At 56.4% G+C, this 12,696-nt stretch overlaps 2 protein-coding genes across 3 annotated transcripts; one reads left to right on the top strand and one right to left on the bottom strand.

Moving 5' to 3' along the window:
- The first annotated feature begins 37 nt into the window (after window positions 1-37).
- On the top strand, window positions 38-3,928 carry LOC130257257 (ras-related and estrogen-regulated growth inhibitor-like protein). The gene is made up of 4 exons (XM_056499591.1): window positions 38-1,033; window positions 1,452-1,505; window positions 1,771-1,847; window positions 2,398-3,928. Exons 1-4 carry the CDS (start codon window positions 895-897, stop codon window positions 2,821-2,823), a joined length of 696 nt encoding a protein of 231 aa, XP_056355566.1. The 5' UTR covers window positions 38-894; the 3' UTR covers window positions 2,824-3,928.
- Window positions 3,929-4,023: 95 nt separating this feature from the next.
- Window positions 4,024-12,555, bottom strand: PLIN1 (perilipin 1). 2 transcript variants are annotated; one of them, XM_056499589.1, is made up of 10 exons: window positions 12,486-12,555; window positions 9,978-10,309; window positions 9,295-9,353; window positions 8,492-8,690; window positions 8,286-8,368; window positions 7,679-7,931; window positions 7,145-7,497; window positions 6,486-6,632; window positions 5,590-5,823; window positions 4,024-5,095 (listed from the first exon to the last, which is right to left on the bottom strand). In XM_056499589.1, exons 3-10 carry the CDS (start codon window positions 9,337-9,339, stop codon window positions 4,715-4,717), a joined length of 1,695 nt encoding a protein of 564 aa, XP_056355564.1. In that variant the 5' UTR covers window positions 9,340-9,353; window positions 9,978-10,309; window positions 12,486-12,555; the 3' UTR covers window positions 4,024-4,714. The 2 variants fall into 2 exon arrangements, with proteins under 2 accessions (XP_056355564.1, XP_056355565.1); XM_056499590.1 differs by having other exon boundaries at window positions 5,590-5,820.
- Window positions 12,556-12,696: the final 141 nt, after the last annotated feature.

The raw sequence follows: 12,696 nt of genomic DNA, 5'->3' as shown, positions 1-12,696 counted from the left end.
GGAGAGCTGAGAGGGAGGATGCGGCGGGACAGGAGGAGGGATGCGGAGAGCTGAGAGGGAGGATGCGGCGGGACGGGAGGAGGATGGGAGAGCTGAGAGGGAGGATGCGGCGGGACGGGAGGAGGGATGCGGCGGGACGGGAGGAGGGATGCGGAGAGCTGAGAGGGAGGATGCGGCGGGACGGGAGGAGGGATGCGGAGAGCTGAGAGGGAGGATGCGGCCGGTCCTCTCTGCTCCCGCGGCTGCGGGAGTTGCGCGGCGGCCCCCCGGTGCTCCAGAGAAGCTCCATCACTCGGGAGATGCTCCATCACTCCTGAGATTTTCATCACTCACAAGGGACTCCGTCCCTGGCGAGGCAGCGCTCCGTTAATCGCGAGGTGTTGCATCGCTGGTGAAACAAAGTTCCACCGCCCGTGAGATGCTCCGTCAGTCACAAGGGACTCGCATCTCCCATCAGCTGCTTCATCACCCCAGCACTTGTGACACTCCACTCCCGGGTGACATTCCCACCATCCCCGTGGGGAAGGGACAAGGGGCTGCGTGGCCCTGCCGAGGCACAAAGTGCTCGAGGTGGAGGCGTGGGCAGCTCCGGGGATGCAGTTTGCGGAGCAGCTGGTGCCGACAGCTGGTGCTTCCCGGCCGCCCGCCGTGCCGGGGGCTGGCAGGGCCGGCTCAGCCACTGACGTACGTTCAGGACAATCTGAGCGATGACAAAGTTTTTCATCCGGCTGCCTGCAGTTCCCTCTGCACCGCCCCTGCGGCTGCGGGGAGGGGAGCGGGCCCCGCGGGTCCCCTGGGTGCCGTGGGAAGCGCGGGGCTCTGGGCTGTGCCGAGCGGAGTCGGACACACGGCCGGCACTGCCGGCACTGCCGGAGCGGCTCGGCCACGCTCGGCATGGGGCTCCGGCTCCCCCTGCGCCGCAGCACCAGCTTCACCCCCGACCACCCTGCCCTCATGGAGCTGCCCGGCCCCACTGCCCTGAAGATGGAAGCAAACGTCCTTGTCATGGGAGCGGACAACGTAGGGAAATCAGGTAAGAACTGACCGTGAGCTGGAACAGGGGGTTCCCAGGCTGGAAACTGCAGCACTGTTTGGGGGGCCAGTAGCAGGGAGCAGCCATGGAACAAATTGATGAGATGGGGCTGAGCCCTGGAGGGCAGCTGGGAGTCAAGGTGAGGAAGCTGAGCACGACCTTGTAGCCAGCCGGGGAGTGAAGAGGAAGGTATTTTCCACTGAGCTGCAGTTTGCTGATGCTCCAGATTGTGCAGATGCTTCGGTTCTTGCTATGCCTCTGCTGCACCCTCAGACCTGCTGGTGGCTGGGGAAACTCAGAGGTCGTTCCTGCTTGTAGGAGTTTGCAAGGGGATGGTGCCTGACTCTGCTCTGGATTTAGAAAGGAGAATCCTCCAGGTTTTTGGCTATTCTGATGATTCCTATCCTTCCCTCTGCAGCTCTGACTGTGCGTTTCCTGACCCGACGCTTTATTGGAGAGTATGGAGACATGGGTGAGTGCCAGGCCAGGGCCAGGCCAGTTCCCAACAGGGACTGGGGTCGAGAGACAACCCTGCTTCTGCCTGTGGGATTTCATTGCAGCCCATCCCCTCCTGCCTTTCTCCAGAGCCTTTGCCTGCTCCCAGGGGCTCGATGTTGTATTTGTTCAGTGACCCATCTCTTTGCTCCAGAACTGCTTCTCTGGGGTGCAAAAAGTCAAGGGTGGCAGCTGATGACACCATGAAGATGACAATTTTTTTTTCTCTTTGTGGGGGGCAGAATTCATCTACAGCCACAACCTGACTGTGGATGGCCGAGAGATTCTCTTACACATCTGGGACGTCCCCAATTCCCAGGTGAGAGTGCTCCACTCCTATCACCCGTTTCTACCCCAGGGACACAAACCCCCTTTGCTGGAAGTTACCTATGGAGAACCACAGGCTAGGAATTCCAGTTGGGCAAGGCTCTCAAATCGGAGTTCCTAAGTGACTAAACTCTTCTCACCTGCCAAGTACAGGATAGCAATGTTGCTGACAGGGTAGCAATAGTTACCATAGCCCATGGCCCTCTGGCTGAGAACACTGGAGCTGAAGAACTGATGCTAATAGGGGACTGTGCTAAAGAAGTGCTGCTCTGAGGTCTCCACACTGTTATTACCTACAGCCTGCAGTGCTTGGCAGCTGGGTGAGGGTTAGGATTAGGGTGTGATGCTGAAAGCTGAATCATCCCCCCTTGGTTAGTTCTGCCAGGTGCTGCTCTGCTCTCCTCAGTACTCCTCTTTCTCTCTGCCCTTTTGCTGTTCTCTAGCTGTCCCTGTCTCAAGAGGCTCAGGATTGCCCTCTTCTAGCAGGCAGGTGTGAAGGGAGGAAGCGCAGTAAAACAACCCTTCCTTTTCTCTTTCCCCAGGAGCAGGCAGAAGATAATTCCTCAGAGGAGAAGCGAATCCAGTGGGCAGACAGCTTTGTCCTGGTCTACAGTATCTGTGACCGTGCCAGCTTCAACATCCTGCCCCTCAAAATCCAGGTCATCAAGGCAGCCAAGGAGGGGCAGAGCCAGGAGAAGGTGCCCATTGTCATTGTGGGCAACAAACGGGACCTGCACCACCAGCGGGTGGTGTCCAGCGAGGAGGGGCGGCTCCTGGCCCTCTCTTTGGACTGTGGTTTCTATGAGGTCTCTGCAGCTGAGGCTTATCACGGGGCCCTCATGGTCTTCCATGGACTGGCCAAGCTCATCCCAGACACCAAGCTGGCCCTGAAGAAGGGCACAGGGATCCGTGGCATCGTCAAGACCATGTCGGCCGTGTTTGCCCGTAAGCGAACAGACTCCCTCTGAGCTCCTGCAGGATGTTCTGCTCTCTGTGCTGCCCAGCTGGGCCAAGCCTCCTCACTGGGTGCCCATGGAGACGGTGTGTGTCCTTCCATAAGTATGACGGGTTCCTTGCTGTCCTCCTAGTGTCAGGGTCTGGGAGTCCTGCCGTGCACAGCCAGTGCAGCTGAGAACTGTAGTGTGTTACTCTTGGCTCTGCCGTGGGACAGTGTCATCTCTGCTGTACCAGAAAGCCTCCTGCTTTCTCCTTTTATCCTCCAACACTGGAAACCACGGGGGGGATTTTGCCAAAGCTCCAGGCAGCAGCATCCCTAGCTCCTGCAGCAGGAGCTGCCCATGCTGTCAGCAATTAGGGAGGATATCCTGCTCTTGTACAGCTGTCTCTCCATTTCTGCTCTGGGATTCTTATTCCTGTTTAACCTTCATCAGGATCCTCATCAGTAACCCTGGAGCACCCATGAGCTGGAGAGGTGGGGCTTTCTCTGCTGGGGAGGCACTGGTAGTTCACTTGTGTGTGACAGTGTGCCAGAGCCCAGGGCACTGGCAATCCTGGAGGATTTGGTGAGGGCTGGTGCCTGGCACCCCCCCTGCTGTGCTTTTGAGCAGCCCTGCTGGCAGCCCTCTCTCCCACAGCCTTTCAGCGATCACAGCGTTTCCCCTGTGCGGGCGGGTGAGCGCTGCACAGGCTGTGCCTGGGAAAAGCCAGGCGTGGGGCTCGTTCCCAGGATGGGGATTGCACCACACGCCTTCCCAGCCACCCCTTCTGTAAGGCTGCCTGTCCCCGGGGAGGAGAGGAGGTGGGGAAAGGGGTCTCTGGGCTCCTGGCTGAACCCTTCTGCTGCTGGGAGGCTTTTCCCTGCCTCTCCCAAACCCTTCTCTTTGTGCCCTGGGAAAGCAGTGCGTTGGAAGAAGGTTTGTGCGTGCTGTAGGGACACTGATTTCTCTGCTGTGTTCTTCTGGAAATGCAATAAATTTTCTTTGGCAGGAAGCCCCAGCTCCTTGGAGCTGTGAATTTGTACTTGGGGCATGGGAAGAGACACGTACTGTGCTGGGCATGAGCACCCACTATCCCAGTGGCAGCTACCCACAGGGAATGTAGCAGGATGTTTCCCGCACCCACTCCCTTGGCCCTGATCTGGGGGTCTCACCTCACTCTGTTCCCTTGGTTTGGTGTCTCACTCGCACAAAGAAGCCGAGCAGAGGGGGTGAGTGGCAGGTGGTTTATTATTGCAGGTTTATTATTGCAGCAGATGCAACAAGGTTGTGGGAAGCCAGGTGATCCTGTGGGAGAGGGGCTCCAGGAGCTCCACCTGTTCTCACCAGCCTTTTTCCTGACCCCACCATCCATTCCACCACCAGCTGGGAGGGAAGTGCCCAGGACTTTCCCACTCATGAATCCTGCTCTTTGGTGGGGATCTTCAGTGCCTCCATGGAGGAGCAATCTGTGCCTAGGGATGGGCCCTGCAAGGGGGATGGAGGGAGGAGGGATAGGGAAACAGGCTTGCTATGCTGATGTTTGACAGCTTTGCCATCCTCCCTGCTCTCTCTCACTGCTGTTCTCAATGTGTTCTCTAAGCTCACTCTGTTTGCTGAGCAGGGTCCAAGGTAGCCCTGGACGGTCCCTTCTTCTGGTCTCACTGCTCTTGCCACATCTCCTTCACCTTTCTAGTCCCACCTTTCCCTACCTCCTCCTTCCAGCAGTAGGGCTTTTGGTTGCCTTTATTCCCCCATCATGGCCTTGATGCACTCCAGAATAAGCTATCCCATGGCCTGTCTAGCACTTTAAGCTCCTGTCCTGGAACAGGGGTGTGTGTGGGCTGCTGGCAGGGGCCCAGGCAAAGCGTGCTGAGGGGGTCTGAGAGGGGCTGGGATGTGCTGGGATGTCCCGCCCGCTGGCTCAGTCCTTCTTGAAGACAGGACTGTAGAAGTTGCCGTAGTAGGCCCGGCCGTACATGGACTCGGGGCTGAAGCGGTAGGAGCCCTCGCTGACGCGCCGGTTGTAGGGGGAGAAGGCGGATTTCCGCGGGAATGGGTAGTCGGGGTCGAAGGCAGGGCTGCGGTAGTAGTTGTGCCGCAGGAAGAGGGGATCCTCCAGCCCCAGGAAGGAGAGGGGGTGATGGCCGCGGTACTGCCGCCAGTCGCTCCTCAGCTGGGATTTCTCCTCACTGGAGGCGGCAGCAGGCTTGGTCTCCTCCTCTTCCTCCTTCTTCTCTTTCTTCTCCGTGTCAGTCTTGCTGCCCCTGCATGCTTCTTCTTCCTTCACCGACTGCCTGCGGAGCTGAGAGATGGGGTGAGCACCCAGCCACGTTGTACCCACCTGTCAGCCCTGCTCCACCTGTGCTATACAGCCCCCCATGAACTGGGAGAACATCAGGAGAAACCAGTTTGCCCCCAGAGTGGAGGGGAGTGGGTGGCTTGTAGTCCTTGAGCAGCTGTGGTGGAAAAATGCTCCCAAGGAAGCAAGAGGTTGAGGTAAAGGAGACAGAACATGGTCTCAGCCTGAACTTCCACCTTCCCAGGAATGTGGTCACACCTTGGCTTGGGCATGAACAGTGTGAAGGTGTGTCTGACCCATTTGTTCTACTGGGGACTTGCTGTCATAGCTTTGGGGATGCTCAAGAGGAGGGTGGGACTGACATGTCTTCATGGCACCCCACCTCCCCAGTCTGGTACCCCCTGACATTGCCTGCAGCTATGAGGTGCTTGTGGCAGAAGACTGAGCAAAATGGGGCTGGCTGGAGATGGACAGGGCCTGGCTGGGGGCACACTCACCGGCACATAGCTGTACAGGGTGCCCAGCAGATGCTTAGGGGCACTGACGAGGGTGCCCCCGAGAGCATCCACTGTCTCCATGGCCCTGGACAGCCTGCGGGGGGTGAAGAGGATCAAGCCCTCTGCTGCATCCCAGGCCACGGCCGGGACTTTCTTCACGCTGGAGATGCCGGAGGCACAGGCGGTTTGCAGGTTCTGAGCCACGCTGCCCACGAGCCCGGGCTCCTGTCCCTGCTGCCCAGAGAAACCAGCTCAGCTCCTGCCAGGCCCTCTGCCCTAGCAGCCCCTCCAGGGCTGGCCATGCTTTCCCCATCCCCTTTGCAGCTCTAAGCCTGAGAGATTTCAGCTTGCTGCTCTGCAGAAGGCACCACAGCTGTTTGCAGCAGGGTCTCTGCCCACCCCTGTCAGCTCCCCCACTCCAGGCCCTGGGGACCCTCTGCTCCAGGCTGTGCTTCCGCTGCAGGCAGAGCAAAGGGCACTGACCCCAACCTGCTGCTTCCTGTCCCCAGGTCCCAGCGGAGCCCATGCTGAAGCCTGTTCCCAGCCCCACCGGCTCACACCACCCCTCGCTGTGGAGATTTTTCGGGGGTGTTCAGAGGTTCAGTAGGGAATTCAGTGCTGACATTCCACAGCTCCCAAGGAGTTTTGAACATACAAGCCAGGGTGACTTTGCCTGGCACAGAGGCTGCCCACAGCCCCAGCTTTTGCAGATTTGGTAGGGGACTCCTGGGGCTGCCCCGCTGCCAAGCCCCTCCTGCATCCTCCAAGCTGCAGTTCAGGATTGAGCAGGAATAGGGGCCTGGGCCCCAAAGGTATGGGGAAACAGCCTCCATGCTTGCATGGTCTATGGGTTGGAGGATGCTTTGGAGCATTCACTGCTCTGCTTTTCTCCATACCTTGGTGTGGCTGGTGTCTTTCTTCCCTGCCTTCTCCTGCCTCTGCTCTGGTGCCTTGCTCTGGCGCCGGGTCGGCCAACCCGCGCTGCCCTGCCCATCACTGCGGGCCTGGGGGGCCACGGGGGCACTCGGCTTGGCCAGGCTGCCCTGGAAAGGGAGCAAAACCCACCACTCAGAGAGAGCTGATCCCATCCACTCCATCCCATAGCCTGAGGATTTCATAGGGGTGCACAGGGAGCAGGGAGCTCATTTGTGCATCTAGGGGGAAATCCTGAGGGCAGATGGGAGCTCTGGGATTTTGGCACAAGCCAGGAAGATGTTCCCACTGCAGCATGGGTGGGAGAAGCAATTCCTTCTCCCCATCCCCTTTGAGTTTCTGCAGGGGCTTTTTGCTTTAGGAAGGATGTTATGGCAAGGCCATAAATCAACAATTACAGACTGGGAGCCTGCTAAAAATAACTTGTCCCACTAATGTGGTACATGGTTATGTGTGAACATCACGCAGGAACCGCCTGCCCCAGCTTGTCCTGCTGAGCAGGGGAAATGTACTCTGCTCAGATTTGCTCCAAGGAGCCTGAAATGTCCTGCCTGAAAGAAAAATCAGCTCAAAAGACGATATGGGGGGAGCAGGAACCCAGCAGATGGCTTCTGGCACTCACCAGGATGGGGATCCAGGAGGCCAGCTCCTGCCCTTTGGTTTTGGCACGCTGGAGGCTTTGGGTGGTTTGCTGGTAAGCGCGGTGGGACACGGTGCTGACCAAAGCACCAATCCGGCCCAGGGTGCTGGGAGCACTGGGAGTGCTGGGAGTGCTGGGAGCGCTGGGAGCTCTGGCAGCACTGGAAGTGCTGAGAACCCTGGGAGTGCTGGGAGCACTGGGAGCGCTGGGAGCACTGGAAGCCCTGGGAGCGCTGGGAGCACTGGGAGTGCTGAGAGTGGTGGTAGTGGTGGTAGTGCTGGGCTGCTGCTGGGAGGCCTTGGGTGTTGACAGATGTTTCTTTTTGGGCTTCTTATCTAAAGGCAGAAGAGTACAGGCAGAAGGGTGGGAGGGTTACATTCTGGTGGGACAACCCTTCTAGGCAGCCTTATGCCAAAATCCAGGTGCTGCCTCCTGCCCCATGCACCCCGCAACTGAGGAGCCACCCAGCCAGTTGTCACCAGACTCCCTCAGAGGGGATTTGGGCATCAGGACTACCTGCTTCTTCATCCTCCTCTGGCAGCAGGTATTCCATCAGCTTCTCCAGCCCTCCCAGGGCTGTGTCGACCCCTGCAGCTGCCATCTGGGTCACTGAATTCTTCCTCGTATACTTGGCTGTTGTTTCCACTGTGCTTTTGGTGGCCTCATACCCCTCTGCTGCCAGCTCCCTGATCTTATCCACAGAGCTGCCAATGGTGCTTTTGGCACTTTGTAGGGGGCAGGAGATGGTGTCCTTCAGTTCAGATGCGAGCTGTGGAAAGAGAGATGGAAAGCAGCCCCACTGTTGTGCTTGGGACAGCCAGAGGGACCGCAGGGACTCCAGCCATGTCCATGCCACTAAACAGTTCCAAGAGGGGCATAGCAGCTCTCTCCAACCTGGGCTGGAGGTAGCCAGCAGGGATGGGAGATGGGACACTGCTGACTTATTTTTGGGAGCCCTAACCATCGCTTAGGCTGCAGAAGCCCTTGAAGGAGCCCTCACCTGGAGATGCTGCCTTGTTTCCCAGCCAGCAGCCTGTCACCATCCAGAAACAAGGCTAGAGGAGATTACTGTGCATTTTTCAGAAGGGCTGGGGGGCTCCAGATTGTCCTGCCTGTGACTTACCTTGTCGACAGGGTACTGGAGAGCAGGAATCTTCTCCTCTAGGTGGTCCAGGCCCCGGCAAGCCAGGTTGTTGGCCACAGCGACTGCCTTGGGCAAAAGCAGGGTTAGAAAAGCACCTGGGCTATGCCAGGCACGTGTGTGTGCCAGCGCTGTCCCAGCAGGGAGGCTCTGCTGGGCCCCCCCCGTGCCCCCCAGCACAGACTCACACTGGGGCTCCAGCCGGCGCACCACGGGCTCCATGCCCCACATGGCCAGGGCGCCGGCGCCCTGCACGCCGCGCTCGTACACCTCGCACACCGAGGCCATCAGCGGGTGCGACTCCTTGGTGCTGCTGTACTTGCGCTGCAGCGTCTCGCAGGTGGAGCTCACCACGGGCAGCTGCAGCACCCTCTGCAGCACGTTCTCCTGCACGGGGCAGATGGACCTGGCTGAGCCAGCAGCCCTTCCCTGAGGAATGCCCCATTGCCCACACACCGGCGGCTCTCGGTGCGTTGCAGTGACCAGGGGACCTCAGTTTGCACAGCAAGAGGAGGAGGCCATTTCTCAGCCCCACTGAGGGTCTCCCAGGTGTGCTGAGTAAGGACAAGCAGGCTGGCTGTTGCCACTGAGGGAGCAGGGACAGTGTCTGAGGGGGACAGTCCCCACTCCTCCCAAGCCCAACTGTTTAGGTGCTCCCTCTGGCTTTCCACCCTGTGGAAACCTCCATGACTGCTGGAGGTCTGCGGAATAAATGGGACACAAATGAAGGACAGGCATAGTTGGTAGCTAACACTTAGTGCTTTCATCACTCAAGGTCAACTTTTTTGAATCTCAACTATTTAGTTTCAAAGAAGTACAAAGGTGTATCCTTTCCCTTTGATGATGCTCTATGCTACTGCAGGTAAAGATCCATATAAAGAGAGCATGGGAACATCTGGGACAGCATGAGGTGTGCCTGGTATTCATCCAGCACACATGTGGCCCCCTTGGCACATCTCTGCCCTTTTCTCTCTCCCTTCCCTGCACCCACCTTGGCATTTCCATCCTGCAGAGCCTGAGTCTTCTTCACCGTCATTGTGGTGCACACACCTGCAAAGCAAAGGTGGGAACCGCAGACTCCGCCTGAAAGCAGGGCTGGGCTTGTGCTCCCCCCTCACTCCAGCACTCCCCACACACAGCAGCTGGGCTGACACACACCTCCCATGGGTGCAATGGACATGGCATTGCCCAATGCTTGACTTTTTACCAGTTAAACTGTATAACCAAAGCCTCCATGCAGCCCTGCCCTTCTCGTGTGCCTTAACAGCCAAAGATTAAAAAAAAATTACTTGAGAGGCATCTAGTTTAGAGAAATTAAGTTAAAGGCAAGATAAAGTATTCTGGCAAAGCAAACTCGGAGCAACCAGGATGCCAACAGATGTGCATGAGAATAGATTCTGGCTGAGAAGGGGTATGAAGGTAGGACAGGAGCAGATAGAAGAGCGATGAGTAGGGATATGGTGAGATGTCCAGGTGAGGTCAGCATTCCCCTCACACACAGATCTGCTGCTCATAATGACAGCACTTATCCTTGTGAAAACACAGCTCCAGCCCCAGCACAGACCCCTTTTCTGAGCAGCAGATGAAATTCTGGAAATCTAGAGAGAATCCCTGCTCTCATTCCCTGGTCCCTGAAGCTGTCCCGGAGCACCCAGTGGGCACAGGGCTACTCACCAAGGGCCAGCCTGTCCCCAGCAGAGCAGGAGCAGAAAGTGGTGTCTGCACTGTCCCTCCAGCCAGGTCCTGTGAGGGTGATGCACCGTGCTCTGGCCACTACCACCCCCTCGAGGCCCCACCTCCCATTGCGTGGGCTCGGGAGCTGACGGACTGTGGTGGAAACGGGCCAAGGAGCTCCCTGGAACCACCGTAACTGGGAACAGATGACGGCAGAAAATCCCCAAGTTGCCTTCCCTGGAGAGTCCAAAGCCACAGCATGGCTGAAGTGTTCTGGGGTTTAACACCACTCCTTCCACAGAAGATGAGAAGTTGCTCTGGGACCTCACCACCTCAAAAACAACAGTCATGAGCAGATAAGGAGAAGCTGAAGAGTCAGGCAGAGTTTCCTAAGAGATTAAGACCTTCCTGTATTTCTGTAAGCCCTGTTATGCCTCATGCATGTTGGGAAACCTAACATGGACCAAGAACATGGTTTCTCCCCAGAACAGTTTACTAAGCACAAGGAGCAGAAGGCAGATGTGAGGGGACATACTCTGCTTGAAACAATCTGCTTTGGGCAGGTCTGCAATTTCTGACATGATTCACAAGGGTTTTGTTGCAGAGGCTTTAGCTGAGGGTCAGGGCAGACACTACATTAGGAAAGCTTTAGGCATCTGTGGGAGATGAAGAAAAAGATCAGTTTGGAAGTGATCTCTGAAGATCATCTCATTCAACTCTTGCTCAAAGCAGGGCTACCCTCAAACCTAGATCAGGCTGCTCTAGGTCTTGTCCAGTCTTAAAAACTTTCAGGGAGAAGACTCCTCTCTCTGGGGCCCAGTTTCTGTGCTAACCATACTAATGGTTAAACTCCTTTTTCCCAACGTCCAACCGGAATTTTCTTTGTTGTACCTGACATCTCCCATTCTTGCTTTGTATACCTCTGAGCAGAATTTGTGCCCCAGTTGGTGCTGGTGCAGCCTGTGTTCCATGCCCCTGAATGCCTTACCCTCTCAGTGATCTTCTGACATACTATTCAAGATGTCTCCTGTGATGGTGGGACCAAAACAAGACATGGTTCCCCAAATGTGGACTCACAAATGCTTTGTAGAGGAACAACTGCCCTCCTTGACCAGCCAGCAATGTTCTCAGCAAAATGCTGCTCACCACAGCCTTGATGCACAGGAGGCACACTGAGGATTCACACCATCATTAACAAATCCATTTGTGGTACTGACTGAAAAGAAGACCACACCACCTGTATGGGGCTATGCCAAGTCTTGGTTATTGACTACAGATGAGCCACACTGATGAGATGAGGACAATGTGGTAGAAAGAGGACAAATGCCAGAGGACAAGGCAATAATCAGGGAGTTCAGTGCAGATGGGTGGTCCAGGGCTGCTGTGTGTCCTGGATCAGCTGGTGAGGCAGGGAGCCCCTTGGCATGTGGCTCACAATGCCCACAGCTGCCCAGCACTCCCACTCAGGACACAGAGATGAGCACCCAACACAGCTCCACGGCTCCCTGCGTGTGGCTGCACTGCTCCCACGGGGGTGGGAGGCTTCCCTGGGGCATGGGAAAGCCCCAGATGGAAACTCTCCCTTTCTTTCCCAAAGAGCCCAGAGTCCACTCCCAGCCCAGGGCTGTGCCTGCCTTGCTGGCTGGGTACAGAGGCACATGAATGTGCTGGGCTGCCTCCAGCTGGTGCTGGGGTCACTCACTGCCCTTCAGACAGAGGGACAAAGGGCACCAGCCTGCTTGAAAGTTTGTTCTCTTGGCACTGAGACTTTTTCCAGCCCTGCTGGCATGGCTAAAAGTGCAGAGGGCACAGCAACCTCCTCTCTGCCTTGGCTGGAGTCAGGAGCCAACACAGCCTTTGCCCTACTAATGCCTGTGCTCATCCCCTCCCTTCCTCTGGGGCAAAGGCTGTGCCAGCCCCAGCTCTGCAGGGCAAAGGTACCACGGCTTCCCTGCCCCACCACTCCAGCCTGCACCAGAAACACTTCCTGTGCTCCTGCAGCCAACGTTGAGAGCTCACCAGATCCACAGGGTGCAGGAAGCAGTTTCACACCCTGTCTCTGCAGTTTGCTCTGTAGGCATTAATAAACAAGGGCGAGAGGATCAGCCAGATCCCCAAAGCCCTGCAAGGCACCTTTACACTTTGGTCTGGGAAGGGGCTGGAGAGGTATCTCATTCATTTCTGTGCAGGATCAGCAGTCCCATAATCACTGCTGACAGATGTCTGCCCAGTTTCTTTTTAAGGAATGCCCTTCTGGGCAGTCTATTTAGATTTTTATTTTACTTTCAGTTAAAAAAAAAAGTGTGATTTAATTCTTTGTGGGAATATAAAAGGATTATCTCCTGGATTTAGAGACTTATTCATTGCCTTGCTCATGGCAGAAAAGCTTTTAGTCACTTGGAAGACTACTCACACCCTGCTCCAGTCACACTTCCTCTACAGAACTGGTTTATTTGGTATCTCCCTGGAGATGTTGGTTTTTAATATTTGACTGCTCTTGACGCTCACCTGGGAATCCCCAATGGCTCAAGTATTCCTTGAAATGCCATGCCAAGCACAGTGTTAATGTTAGGAAGGCCCTGTCTGTAAGGAGAAGAGAAGATGTTTCCATTACAAAATGAGCATGAGGCCACTAAACCAGAAGGAAACTCTTGCTAAAGCATTCCTGAATGCCATGCTTTATACATTGTTCAAGAGCTGACATTTTGGAGCTTCCAAG

The sequence above is a fragment of the Oenanthe melanoleuca genome, chromosome 10 (genome assembly GCF_029582105.1).
Source record: "Oenanthe melanoleuca isolate GR-GAL-2019-014 chromosome 10, OMel1.0, whole genome shotgun sequence".
In the NCBI taxonomy this organism is placed as follows: domain Eukaryota; kingdom Metazoa; phylum Chordata; class Aves; order Passeriformes; family Muscicapidae; genus Oenanthe; species Oenanthe melanoleuca.
Note: the sequence above shows the minus strand (reverse complement) of the source record. Positions and strands in the feature narration are given on the sequence as shown.